Source organism: Gymnoscopelus braueri, assembly GCF_963280865.1.
Source record: "Gymnoscopelus braueri genome assembly, chromosome: 9".
Taxonomy (NCBI): Eukaryota; Metazoa; Chordata; class Actinopteri; order Myctophiformes; family Myctophidae; genus Gymnoscopelus; species Gymnoscopelus braueri.
Window position 1 is genome coordinate 29,835,160 of NC_137610.1, and position 14,713 is coordinate 29,849,872.

Here is a 14,713-nt window from a genome sequence, read left to right on the forward strand (position 1 = left end):
TGTTTCACTCACAGAATCTGACAACACTGCCCTCAGTTTGGACCAAAACAAAAAACTCCCCCCTCTTCACCACCCTGCGGCTATCGACGGGCTCTAGCCAGTTACTTGAGACCCGATTGCCCGATTTAGCAAGTGCGGTCAGCGATCTACGTTAGAAGTCCCCCCGACCCGACAGGCAGCAGGGCACTATCTAGCCTACAACAGGTTTTCGTTAAAAGACGATTTCCAACGCCTTCCGCCCCCAACGTTGGTGTGGTCGAGAACTGCCTTAACTGTAATGAAATAGTGTTATAAGCATATTACAATGCATTAATATACATAACCTTATTATAAGTCATTACGATGCTTTAAAATGTGTTATGATTTGGCTATTGTTTGAAATCATTATGAGAATGTATGAGTTCTTATAACTGTAATTATACAGTGTTATAAGCAGATTATAATATTGCTGTGCATAGACATGGCATAGCAAGTGCAACACTTTTAAATGTGAAAACACGTTGATGATGCTTCTAAAGGAACGTTTACAGAACATAGAAAGGTGCTGTTTCTATCTGACAAAAGAGAACCTGACTTTAGAGAACTCTTTAGCTTTGTTGTGGTGAGTCGTGACTGATGATAAGCAGCCATTCATTGTTCGGTTACTTAGTTTCTATTCTGCTAAATATCGTTTACACGGGCTAAGTTTCGTTTTGAGAGGCTTGTAACAGATGGATGCATATCCAGGCATGTCCATCCGCAGATGCGCTTAGGCTATACATGCTCACAGCTACTCTAACCTTTTCAGGGTTCGCTGACCGTGATGGGAATACCACCCGTGAGGACCATGGTAAGACATGATTGATTGATTGGTTGAATACTTTATTTAGCAGTTTGCAAAAAAAATGCACAGAAAGTAGGCTACTGCTCTATATAAAGGTATGCTAAAAAGGATTAAACCCAATAAAGCACTATATGGCTTGTTCCCATTGGTCCTGTGTATTCAATTCATCACAATTGCTCATAATGGTAAGAATATTAGCCTACTATTCTAAACTTTGCTTTGATTAATAATAATAATTGAATGTAGCCTCAAGTTTTTTTGCAACAGGGCTATAATGTATATAGGCTATAAAGGGAAGACAGATTAAAGGCCTAACCTACTGTAGCCAAATATATCGTTTTTGTTAAAACAAAACTATTTTTGTTGAAAGTTAAAGTTATATTTTTTGATAATTATGATTGCTAGAGAGAGCATTTACTTTACTTTACTTTACTTTACTTTAGGCTACTTCATTAGTTTATTTGGTCGCGACAATGCACATTAATGAACATAATTATGGTAATAAGCCTATCATCTAGCCTTGGATCAAGATAGATGTATTTGATCGATTTAACATTTGCATATCTTTGATGTCTTGGGCTTTACCCCCCAATTGTCACTGAACATCCGCCCGTAAAGTCCGTATTTCTCCGAACATGTACAAATGCAAAATATACGGTGCTTACCCGGTAGCCCCGGATGTTAACTCGTCATTCGGAATCTGTGTGTACTATATTAGTCCGTATTTTTCAATAGATATGTGTTTTAATCAATTTAATCCCGTATGTGCCTGAACGCCATTTGTTTTACCCTCGTTTACTTCCATTTTACATTGAATGTTATACCGACTTTCACCAGGTGCGCGCCATCACTACCGCCCATTGAAGGAACTTCCGACAGAATCCGACAAAGACGGAATTAAAACACACATATTTATTGAAAAATACGGGCTAATACAATGCACACAGGTTCCTAATGTTGAGTTAACATCAGGGGCTACAGGGTCAGCACTTTTTATGTTTTTTTTGTACATTTACGGAGAAGTACGGGCTTTCCACGCGGATGTCCAGTGACAATTGGGGGGTAAAGCCCAAGACTAGTATCATAGATATACGAAAGTAAAAGTCAGACTCGACAAAACAGTCTTCCGGATTGCCGGATTTTGCAAATGCAACTTTCCATCTGTTGTCCCCAAAAAGATCACAATATAGCCTAACAACAAAGGTTATAACCTTGTTACATTGCGTTATAACAACACGTGTTATTAGGCTACATCAACAAGAGGCATATATATATATATATATATATATATATATATATATATATATATATATATATATAATAAAAACTGTTCAGAAAACCTAATTTAGAGTACGCCTACTTTATAAAAGTTTTTTTTTTCATAATCAGTTGTGGTACCAGCAAATGACCAGTTTGTGAAACAGCATTCTATATGTGATAAGATTATACAATGGAGGTATGTCTTTGCAGTTTGTTCAGTATGGATAGCCGTCCCATTCAGTCTATCCAGCTCTATAACCTAATAAAAAGAAAAGTACTATGAGTAGGCCTAAACTTCATGAACTCTAGTCAACTGCAGGTAGGGATAAAGAATTAGCCTAATTAGAATGATAAGAAAACAAGCAGCCAAAGTGCTTATTCATGTACAAATATACCTTGAGCAAGAAGGCACGCATGCACGCATGCACGCATGTACACACACACACACACACACACACACGCACACACACACACACACACACACACACACACACACACACACGCATGCACGCACGCACGCACACACACACACACACACGCACGCACGCACGCACGCACGCACGCACGCACGCACGCACGCACGCACGCACGCACGCACGCACACACACACACACACACACACACACACACACACACACACACACACACACACACACACACACACACACACACACACACACACACACACACACACACACACACACACACACTTCACACATTATTCAGTCATCTTTGTCCTCTTTCACTGCAGGTGGGCGAGGTGGCCGGTGTTGTTGTGTTCTTTGACTTGGAGACAACAGGCTTCGGTAACTTGTGTTTGAATCTCTCACTTGTATTGTGGCGAAGTCTAAATTATTTTCAGCAGAGGAATTTCTTTATACAAGTATATTAGCTGTGATATTTTATTATGCTGTTGATAATAACACAGTTGATCCTGTTTGTTTGCACTTGTACATTGTACAAATAAAGCACACATACATGGCCAAATTTGACTGACCACAGGCAGTGGAAAAGTAGTAGCCTAGAGACTGTGAATCTGTATTTCCTCATAGTCCAGTGTGTGAGGATAGAAAGCCTCAAGGTTATATCTTAAAGGGATATTTCACTTTCAAAAAAATGAAAAAAGTAATTGAAAAAACACGGCCCCCTCACGTATTAGGGGGGCGGTATGAGTCACCAGAATCTAACATGGTTAAAATGGAGTTTGAAGTTACAATGGGTTTGTATAGGAAGGGGGCGTGTCTGATAAAATGAATATCAAATATCTAAATACTGAATCGAGCAACTTAAAAACTGTCTGGGGGTTCACAAAAGCCTGAGTAGACGATAAAATGATCAAAAGTTTTTTTGAAAGTGAAATATCCCTTTAAACTCGTATAATAAATAAAGACTGCTCCGTTTCAGTGAGTGGTGTATGCAGTTCTGTATTGTCTGTATCAAATGAAGTCCATAAAATCTTTCATCTCTGTTCATTGTTTGCCAAGCCAATTGTTGTAAGGATCAAACTGGGATAATTGGTTCAATTATTCTTCACCTCAATCTCACCCCATGTTCCTAACTTGCTCTCTCTCTCTGTCTCTTTCTCTCTCTTTTCTGTCCTACATAATCAGACAAGAAATGGTGTCCGTGTCACATTTTGCAGCTGGCTGCCATCAGTGGTGACAGAGAGTTTAACAGGTTCATCTTCCCGCGCCGTGTTATTGATCACGATGCCTCTCTCTTAAACGGCTTCACTACCAGTACCTACGGAGGCTCACTCCTACTCCATGGACAGCTCGTAGACGCCGTCCCCCTCAAGGATGCCCTCATTGATTTCATCAGCTTCCTGAGCTCCTTACAGGCTCCTCTGCTCCTGGCAGCCCACAACGCCGAGCGTTTCGACACTGCGGTGTTGACCAGGAGCCTGCGAGGGTGCTTCCTCATGCAGCAATTCCTGGCAGTGGCCAACGGTGGGTTTCTGGACACTCTCCCGCTCAGCAGGGAGCTGTTCCCTCATTTAAGCAGCCACAAGCTGCCGGTTCTGGTGAGCGAAGTCCCTTACATGTCCTACAATGCACACGACGCTGTGGAAGATGCCAGGGTTCTGCAGGAGCTGTACATGGAGTGGAAGCCAAACGAGCAAGCTGTACAGAGATGCACCTTCTATTCTAACTAACACATTTTGAATCGGTTTTTATTTCTGGTCTATTTACAGTTATCTTTACTATTCCAGTTTATAGCTGGACAATTTTCGTTTTTGGATACCCATTTCTATTTAGTGTTATTAGTTTGTGATTTTAGTGTTAAAGTCTCAACATGTTTAACGTGTTATTGACAACAACAAAAAAATATTCACACGCACGCGCGCGCACACACACACACACACACACACACACACACACACACACACACACACACACACACACACACACACACACACACACACACACACTGGGAGTCGGCAGTATACTCCCCAAGGCTAGCAGCAGGCTCGACAACAGAGAGTTATTGTGGAACTTATCAGTTCAGCCACAGGCTGACAAAGTCTTGAATGCCAGCCTTGAGACTTTGAACAGAAGAGCACATCTATTTCCTGAGATAGGTGCGTAGGAGAGGGATGAATGGATCAAAAGTAGCAAACAAAAACATTCTGCACACTGTCTAACGTGTAATGATATATTTATTCCAATGTTTAGGTTTTAGACATTTCCCACTTCTTTGCCTTGATGAAGATCTAGCACTGAAACGTCACAATATATATATATACACACACGTGTATATAAATGGTTATATATATATATATATATATATATATATATATATATATATATATATATATATATATATATACATATATACTGTATGTATATAATTTTTTACAATCAATATTTCTCTGCTGTCGGGCAGAAACCAGCTAACTCCAAAATATTTTTCAGGAAATGACAAAAACAAAACAAAAAGTGGAGTTAGGAGGTTTTGTTCATCATTGATAAGAACAGCTAAATGACAAATGAGATTTCCGGAGGGAGGGGTTTACCAGGCTGTACCACTGTAGCTCTGGGATGTGAGTGTGGAACTGTGTAAAAGTGTGAAGCTGTGTGTGTGCCCTGTGTTTCTGTAATATACATGTGTGATCATTTATACCTTCCTGATTAATAAAGTTTTTTTTAAAGAGTGCTTTAATTCCTTTCCATCTTTCATCAATGTTGTCTTTGCTTTTGAAGCTTCTTTCTTTTCACATTATTTAATGTTGATTTTTTTTGTTTTTTTAATCAATGGAGTGAAATCTAGGCTGGCCAATCATTTTATACTGTAACTTTGATAATAATAATAATAATAATAATAATAATAATAATAATAATAATAAAAAACCTAGGGTGTTATGTGTAATAGGTTAGAAAATAACAGCAAGCCAGCTGGCATGACATCAAACAAGTGCATGCAGTATTAGTATGTAGCAGCCTACAGTAATAAATGCTAATAAAAAACACCCAAAAAAAAAAACAGTTGGATAGTAAAACAGATGTCCAAGCCTGATCCAGATTTTACACAAATAAAAGAATGAGGTTAAGTTGAGTCACTGGTTAAGATCAAAACACAATATGAACTAAGTAACTAATCTTATCTCCATTTTGTACACTCTCAGAGTTACAGACCTGTATAGGGTGCACTTTTTGGACCCCTGATGTGACGTTTAGAACAGTATTCTAGATCAGTGGTTCCCAAACCTTTTTAGCTCAAGACCCAAAAGAGAAATTTTCCGTTACCCAAACTAGTGAAAATAGCAGATCTACAATCTCACAACGCCACCTTTGCGCCACGTTGTGAGCTTGTAGATCGGCTATTTTCACTACTTCTTAAACATTTGTTTTAGTGGAGGTGTTAAGACCCCAAAATATGCTGTTCAACTTCAAGTCATGATGCAAAGGTCCCCTTTGGTATGGAAGTACCTTAGGGCCATAGGAAAACATTTATCCAAAGAGACGAGTTAGATCACCCTTCATTTCTGAAATATACACGTTTTTAAAAATGGCCGCCACCATTTAATTTTTGGGGTCAAGTAATCCAATTCAATAGGTTTCCAGGCAAAAAACCCAATCATTTTCTTATTGCCATTGAAAACAGGGGTAAAATATGCACATTTTATTAGAAAAATATGTTTTAACAGGGTAACTTTCCATTTATTTCCCCTCTAAAACTTTAATTTAGTTTTCCCTTTGGCTTGGAAGTACCTTCGGGAAATAGGAAATAAATTATCCAAAGACACAAACTAGATAAGACCTCATTTCTAAAGTATGTGCGTTTTTAAAAATGGCCGCCGCCATTTACAGCAATACAGCATAGCCCATATCTTTGCTTCTGTTAGAGCTATAATGATAATATTGGTGTCAAAATGTACATTTCTGGGGCCAAGGAATACAATTAAATAGGTTCCAAGACTAAAAAACCCAATAGTTTTCTCATTACCCTCACAATGGGGGTAAAATATGCACATTTCATCAACAAAATAAGTGACAACAAGGTGACATTAAATGTTTCCCCCTATAAAAAACTTTAAGAAGTACAACCTCTTATGCACATGCCATATGCTCTATGTGTGTCTGTCCAATCTAGGAACCCAGTCAAAAAAAAAAAAAAACAGCACCCTCTTCTGTTTTTTTCCTTTGAATTTGACTCTGGGGGGGACCTCCCAATAGAATGTGAATAACAGGATGGTGGCCATTGGGTCCGCCCTCAGCCCTCCACTTCCGGTCTATGTGTCTTTGTTTACATTCCTAACATTCCTAACTATACACGTTGTATCAGGAGCTCCCGACAGATTTACTGTAGCTGCGGTCACCTCAATCAGAGGTGACAGAACAGCTGAGACACTTTGAGGTTAAATTTGAGGTTTGCATTACTTTCTCTTTGAATACAGAACATTTTTTATGTTAGCTGTGCCATTAAAGTTCAAAAAGTGGACAGAGCAAGAAGAAGACATGAAGAGTCTGTGAGCCCAGTAAAAACACAATGCATGAATAGTGGTGGCAAGTTCACTGCACAGTAGTGATGAGCGGGTCGACCCGTAACCCGCGGGACCCGCGGGCCTACCCGCGGAGCGGGTAGGTCGAGTCAGGATTTCAGAGAAAATTATGCGGGCTGAGGGTGAGCGGGTCAGCCGCTCTCCACGAAAAAAAAAAAAACTAACCCTATTTTGACCAACATGCTTGTTTATTCAGCCCATGACAATGTTGTGCTACTGTAGACATTTAAAGGGACTTTGGGTACTTAAAAGAGCGCTATATAATATATATATATATTCCCACCGCGGGTCGCGGGGCGGGTTGAGCCATAGATTTATATATGGGTTCGCGGGGCGGGTTGAGGCGGGTCGCGTTCCGTCGCGGGTTGGGGCGGGGCGGGTCATGAAAAAACCCGACCCGCACATCACTACTGCACAGGCTTTACTCTCATGCTCATCATCATCATCCTCATGTGAACAAACCACACCGTGTTTCTTCTGTGGTGAAGTTGGCAACAGAAAGGAACTAAGGAGGGCTTCCAACCTGGGATTGGATCGAAAAGTGAAATAATGTGCTCAGGTGCTGGGTGACAAGTGTCTGTTAGCTAAACAAGCTGCTGGTGACATGGTAGCTATGGAGGCAGTCCATCATTGTGCATGCCTGACTAGGCTCTATAGAAAAGCAGAAACCGCCGTTGTGACACGACAGAAAATAAGGCAACACAGGTCATCAGAGCACATGTCCTCAATGAATTGTTTGAGTCAATCAATTATTGTAACACCACGCGCCTTGTGAGGATATTGACATCAGATCTGTGCGACTAGATCGTGGCTGGTCCCTGTTATGTTGTTTGATGATGACCTGGCATGAAAAGCAACACATCTACTGAGGTCTCCATCATCTTCAGAGCAGCTAAAATGCTCCGGGAAGAATATCTTCCGATGAAACAATAATTTACAGGTTCCTTCACAGCCTCCTGATTCAATCCCTCCCCTGCTGCGATTGTTCCTAAAGATGCTTCTGGATGAATAAGGTATTTACCAGCCAGCCCCTGAACCAGAGAAGTGCCAGGTTGCTACATCAATTGGGCAGCAAATCATTTACAACTCTGTGAAATGCAGATCCAAGAAATGTGGCAGTAGTGTTAGTTGTCACATAAGAGAAAGGGAAACACCAGCTTCACTGTATCTGGCAATGAATCTGCACCTGCATACTGGCAGTAAACACCAGGTGGATACCATGCATAAGCGAGGTATGTGTATGTTATATAGTGAAGTTTACTATTACTACTGCTAATTTCGGAAAGCAGCCAGTCTGGGGGCTGGGGGGTTGTCTTGGGCATGACGTAGACTAGTACCCCGGATGCGATGTTTTCGTTCAGTTGCATGCTACCAGCGGAATGTTGTGATTGTATAATGCTGAAGTTTACTTGAGTAGAAAGGATTATTTCACAACACCTGTGTGGTTATTCACAGTCACGATATAACAGTGTGTATCATATGATTGCTTGAAAACATTGAGTACAGTGATCAATCAGTGGGAGCAGATTGGTGTGGTGGTCCCACCTCAGGCAGTTAAGGGTGTCTTCACCAATGGTGGTTTTGACAACATTGACCACAACCCATCATCAACAACAACAAAATCAGCCCTCCACGTGACATGCATTAGCATTCAGTAACATCCTAGTTCCAGCTAAGATGGGGAAGAACCTGTTCAATCCTTGCCAGCTTTCTACACAACAATGGATCTGGATGTTTCACTCCAAACTGATGTTCCTGCCCTTAATACAAACAGTCATCCTCAGCCAGCCTCTTGTCCTCTCAGCAACATACTTGAAGAAGGCTCCCAGTGGTTGGAGAGAGTCAGACACCTTGTGGGGAAAGCCAACCTTGAGGGTGAAGAATGGATCTCATGGGCTGCATATTATGCAAGCATTGCAGAGCGTTGTTCAGCCCCCCCCCCATCCAGATCATACATACTGCCACTGTTCATAGAGTCTCCTACCAGTCCCATATGGCTTGGCTTGGCATGCAATGAATGTCCTCCTTCAAGCAATCAACTACCTAAATCCAGGTCAGACACCAGTCATGGTAGCTGATCAACCCCTATTCACACTTGCCAAAATACTTCAGTGGAAGTTCCCCCAGACAGAGCTTGGTGAGGACTCATTCCTAGTTACATTGGGGGCAATGCATACAAAGAAGATGCTCTGGAGTGTGTCTGGAGACTGGCTGGATGGATGGCAGTGGATGGACTACAGCTCTTACCAATAGGGGTATTTCAACTAGTGGCAAAGCTCAGTCTTTCATTGGTGTTCACCACATCTGCAGAACCCGGTACATGCAACAGGTGTCTGTAGCTGCTCTGTATGTACTCATGATGAAGGCTTATGAGCGATATTTGGAAAAGGCAACAACTGCAAATGATGAGTGGAGCCCCCTCTTCCTTGTGTCCTTTGATGAATGGCTTAAATTTCAATTATTTCAAGGGACTTGCCAGAACTGGTTATTTGCAAGTGCAAGACTCAAATTACCACGACAATCTCATTGTCATGGTAGTAAGAAAACTATTGGGGATTGGTTTTGCCTTGAAACCTAATTAATTGGATTCCTTGACCCTAAAAATGTAGTCTTTGACACAATTTTTACCATTATAGCTTTAACAGAAGTAAATATGGGTTCTGCTGTATTACTTCAAATGGTGGCGGCCATTTTTAAAAACGCATATATTTCAGAAATGAAGAGTGATCTTATTTGTCTCTTTGGATCATTTCTTTCTTAGTGCCCTAAGGTACTTCCATACCAAAGGGAAAAGTAAATCAAAGTTTTAGAGGAGGGGGGGTAAGTTACCCTGTTAAAACATATTTTTCAAATGAAATGTACATATTTTACCCCCCGCTGTCATGGCAATTAGTGAAGACTTGGGTTTGTTGCATTGAAACCTATTTAATTGAATTCCTCAACCCCAAAAATGTACAATTTGACACCAATATTATTACTATAGTTCTAACAGAAGCAAAGATATGGGGTCTGGTATAATAGTGGTTAATTGTCATCAGCCTTTTTTATAAAATGTCTATATAGATGGGTTTCCGCGCGACGTCATCACAGAGCAGAGTGTGCAATCTGCGCATGCGGGAGGTAGAACGACCCGGAAGTGCCATTCACTCTATTGTTATTTTCGGGATTTAGATAGGCATAATGCTGCTATTATAGGCATAATAGGCATAATGCTGCTATTATATACAGACAGATCCAACTTCCGACAAATCATTTTTATTGAGTAAAGAAGATATTACAAACTGCATCATTTAATCTACTTTCATTAAACCCGGTGAATACCATTTATTTTATCAATGTACAATGGCCAGAGCTGCTGCGGGTAATAGCGCCCTCTACAGGCTCTTCCCTCCACTGCGCGCATCATCCTCTCATGTTTACAAACGGGAAACCCATCTATAAAGAAAATGAAGGGTGATCTAACTTGTCTCTTTGGATATTTGTTTTCCTATGGACTTAAGGTACTTCCATGACAAAGGGGAAAGTAATTACAAGTTTTAGAGGGGGGGGGGGGGGTTAAGTTACCCTGTTAAAACGTATTTTTTTTAATGAAATTTGCATATTTTACCCCCGCTGTCATGGTAATTAATGAAGTATTTGTTTTTTTTGCCTTGAAACCTATTTAATTGGATTCCTCAACCCCAAAAATGTACACTTTGACACAAATATCATTATTATAGCTCTAACAGAAGCAAAGATATGGGGTCTGGTGTAATAGTGGTTAATTGTCGGCGGCCATTTTTTTTAAAACGTCTATAAAAAAATAATTAAGGGTGATCTAACTCGTCTCTTTGGATAATTATTTTCCTATGGCGCTAAGGTACTTCCATACCAAAGGGGACCTTTGCATCATGACTTGAAGTTAAATGTGTCTTAACACCTCCACTATTTTCTAATTTATGGAATTTCTTCGATTTTTTTAATTATTTTTATTTATTCATGAAATTCTTTTGAAAAATTATATATGTATATTTTTTTTATGTTTTGACATTTACTAGTGACCCATTAAATTGGTCTGCAACTCATTAATGCTTAACCTTATAATGCTTTATAATGTGTTATGATTGTTATAAATTATTATAAGTATATGAGTTCTTATAACTGTAATGATACAGTGTTAGTGTTAGTTGAGCAGGTTAGAACAAACAGAGATACATAGGTGAAAGGAGCTTGTTACAATCCTTTCTAGGGGAAGGATGGATTGCGACATAAAGTTGGAGAGTGAAACCCAGTTTTTATTTTAGGTTTGCATTTTTACATGTTACTTAAAGTATTAAATGATGAATAAACTGACAAAATATATATAGTTCTTTTCAACGTAAAAAAAATAGTTGCTATAAAATACGATAAAAACAGATAAAAAGAAAACAACTCCTGGATATTACATGCCATGGTATGTCATCTGTTAATTTGTTTGTCTGTACAACAGTACAAGTTGTGTGTGGTTATGCAACTTGAACATGGACATTTCATTCATATGGACAATTCATGGACATTTAAAAAGATGACAGCAAATGGCTGCCAACAAGGACATACATGTCATTTCATTTACAGTGTTTCAGGTGTCTTGCACTGGGTAAATAAAACCCCCTTGAGAAACAGCAGTTGGGAGTTGCCTATCCTGCCTCAGAAGAATACAGTTTAGGAGCAGTTACAGCTATAGCAACACCAACACGTAGGCTACTTTTAAAACCATGCGCTAAAATGTGAAAACCAGTTGTAAGTGTCGTGTATTAAGGCATAACTATACTGCGGGTTACCAGGCCAGGCTGTTTAAAAGTAGAGGAGAAGAGACGTCCGGACCACGTTCCAAATCATTCATTTATTCAGCAACAAACAAACAGCATCATAGCAACAGCAGAAGGAGCCGAAGCTCCCCCCAGCCTCACGACGTGTGAGACAGTAGGCTACCTACCCACTAACAAGTCATTTACAGTCACTCTTATACATTGTCGTCTGGCTCACATTAGAATACAGGTGGGTGGGGGTCAGAGAATCCCCCCACCTGTTGATCAACTTTTTTGATCAGTGTCGCTATCTGATTAGCAACTGTATGTCAGGAAGCCAGACCTGATGTCTTCAGGTTAACAATGGAGATGTAGATTGCACTTCACACCAGAGCAGAGTGTCCTTGATTTTCTATGCAAACACTATCACAACACACTCATGATTACTCTTATACTATAGTATAATTTCTATCCGATTTTTAATTGCATACTGTTCAATAGCCATACGGGCTAATATACCACATAAGTAACTAAGTATATTTACTCATGTTTTTTTAGAGGTATTTTTTACTTTACTGGAGTATTTCCAATTTTCAGTACTTTTACTTCTACTCCATTACTTCTCAGAGGAAAATATTGTACTTTTACTCCACTACAATTATTTGAAAACTTTAGTTACTAGTTACTTTGTCGATTTTGATTATTATTACAAAACATACATTAACCACTAGGCCTATATACATTTCGACCATTTGAAAATAGTCGATCTACAAGCTCACAATGCATAGCTGTGTATAGATCTGCTATTTTCAAAAGATGTTTATACATTTTATAAATTTGAAAACTTGTGAAATGGGACATTATGCATAATGGATACTTTCTACTTTTGGTACTTTAAGTTTAAGTACATTTTGATACTGTAGTGAACCTGCACTTGGGTGACGTCGACAGTGACGTGTGTCACAGGCTGATGGCACTCACCCGATTGTGACTGACAGAAGGAGCGCTAATCAATCACGGCTGGACATGATTGTGTTGAGGGTGACAGGACACTATAAAGCTGTGAACTCAGAAGTGACAGGTCGTGTTGGAGAGCGGAGCTCAGTCCAAGTTACAGGCGAAGCCTGCAGAGCTATTTTGTCTTGCACTCACTGCTGGGGGGTGGTGCTGCTCGCATGCTGTGTAGGGCTGCCGGCGGCGAAGATAGATAGGAGGGCCAGGGCCAGGTTGCTGTTTAGGCAGGGCGAGAAATTAGTATAGCGGGGACTAAATAGGAGTGCTCTTCCGCTCTTCATATGTGCGAGTGGTCTCCTACAGTCAACGGAGACTGCTCACGGCGTTGGACGGGCAGCGTCGACTCACACAAAACTGACTGTCAAGCAAAGCTGCCGACCCAGCGCCAAAGCTCCGACCCTTTTGGGGGGTCGCATACCTCGGGGAAAGAGCGCCAAAGCTCCGACCCTTTGGGGGGTCGCATACCTCGGGGAAAGTTAAGTAGTAGTTTTTCCTGCTCAACCTGAGCGAGTCTCTCTTCGACTTGGCGTTTCTTTCCGTCAAAGTAGATTTGGGCTCTCAGCTCCTCGAAGCTGAACTCCACCGCCGCCTCTCCCTTCAACTGCTCCTTGCAGTACATAGGCCGCACGTTGTCTCCGCCCCTTTCCTCAAGCCCGCCTCCTCCAAGGAACCAGCAGGTTGTGTGTGTGTAGACTCGTCTTGCATGTCTTCATAGACAGTAAAGGGGACGGACAGCTGTTCCTCCATCTCACTGCTCTCTGATCTGGACGCCTGTGGGAGGTGCCTGGGAACACTGGTTGGAATGGCCAGCGTATTACCAGTTTTCCCTGGCTGTGGTTGGCTGTGGGGCTCTGGTGCCGTAGCCTGCCGGGCTGAGTCCACATCACATGTCTGGAAGGTTCTGCCGGGGCTCACGCTTCTAGACGAGACGCCTGTGTGTGAAGCGGATGTGCTCAGATCTCTCCTCCTCCTGCGACGATTCACACTGGTGCTGAGGGGAGCTTTTGGTGCCTCCTCCGGGGCTGGACCCGAGCCAGACTGATGCCCCTGCTGCAGAACCCTTTGGTAGTTGAGGAGTTGGTCTGCAGGCTGGGTGTTGGAGGCCAGTCCCTGCTGGACGAGACGCAGCGCCATCTGGTGGTCCCCCTGGGACTGCAGGCACTTGGCCCAGGACAGGTAGAGTTCGGCGTTGGCCACGCCGATCAGAATCAGAATCAGAATCAGTTTTATTGTCACATCACAGGTTTACAAGGTAAAAAAGTGGGTGAAATTCGTTTTTGTACATCGTTCCCATCGCAACGTTAGTTTCCATAGAAAGAAGAGGGGGGGGGGAGAAGAAGAGGGGGTGGGGGGCAAGTGGGAAGGAGATCAAAACAAGAGAGCAACAGAAGGCCAGACAAGTTATCTACATATTTACAAAGTACCTGAGATAATAAAAAAAAAAAAAAAACTAAGGTGCCTGAGCATAGCAGCAATGTATTGTATACTGTGCATGTTATACTTATACTGTGCATGGTATACATATGGACGTTAAGGTGCTTAGAGGAAAAGAGCACAATAAAAAGACAAAAAAAAAAGTCAGTGCGTTATACATGGGATTAAGGTGCAAAAGGTCAGTGCGTGTCCACCTAGGGTGGACTGACCCTGGTATAATCCGCAAGTAGCTCCATGAGGGAGTGCAACAAAAAGTCATTTGTACCTGGTGTAGTCCACAGGTGTGTCCGAGGGGGGGCTAAGTCCAAGTCATTGTCCCTGGTATAATCCACAGGTGTGTTCAGGAAGAGCCAGAAAAGTCTGCACCGCCTGTTGTCAGGCTGCTGAAACAAGGCCTATGCCTCATTCAGGCTT

General features: G+C 41.4%; 1 protein-coding gene across 2 annotated transcripts; it reads left to right on the plus strand.

Annotated features, from left to right (window-relative positions):
• On the plus strand, window positions 1-4,815 carry LOC308091474 (DNA polymerase III PolC-type-like). 2 transcript variants are annotated; one of them, XM_080437107.1, is made up of 4 exons: window positions 1-274; window positions 788-829; window positions 2,835-2,889; window positions 3,694-4,815. In XM_080437107.1, the coding sequence occupies exons 2-4, from the start codon at window positions 803-805 to the stop codon at window positions 4,236-4,238; spliced, it is 627 nt and encodes a 208-aa protein (XP_080293233.1). In that variant the 5' UTR covers window positions 1-274; window positions 788-802; the 3' UTR covers window positions 4,239-4,815. The 2 variants fall into 2 exon arrangements, with proteins under 2 accessions (XP_080293233.1, XP_080293234.1); XM_080437108.1 differs by lacking the exon at window positions 1-274 and having other exon boundaries at window positions 793-829; window positions 2,844-2,889.
• The last annotated feature ends 9,898 nt before the right edge of the window (window positions 4,816-14,713 follow it).

What these genes read in the sequence shown, in the direction of transcription:
- LOC308091474 (XM_080437107.1), top strand. Translation starts at nt 803, where the DNA reads ATGGGAATACCACCCGTGAGGACCATG. An exon ending in TACCACCCGTGAGGACCATG is followed by an intron (nt 830 to 2,834) that starts GTAAGACATGAT and finishes CTTTCACTGCAG; the next exon opens with GTGGGCGAGGTGGCCGGTGT. An exon ending in CTTGGAGACAACAGGCTTCG is followed by an intron (nt 2,890 to 3,693) that starts GTAACTTGTGTT and finishes CTACATAATCAG; the next exon opens with ACAAGAAATGGTGTCCGTGT.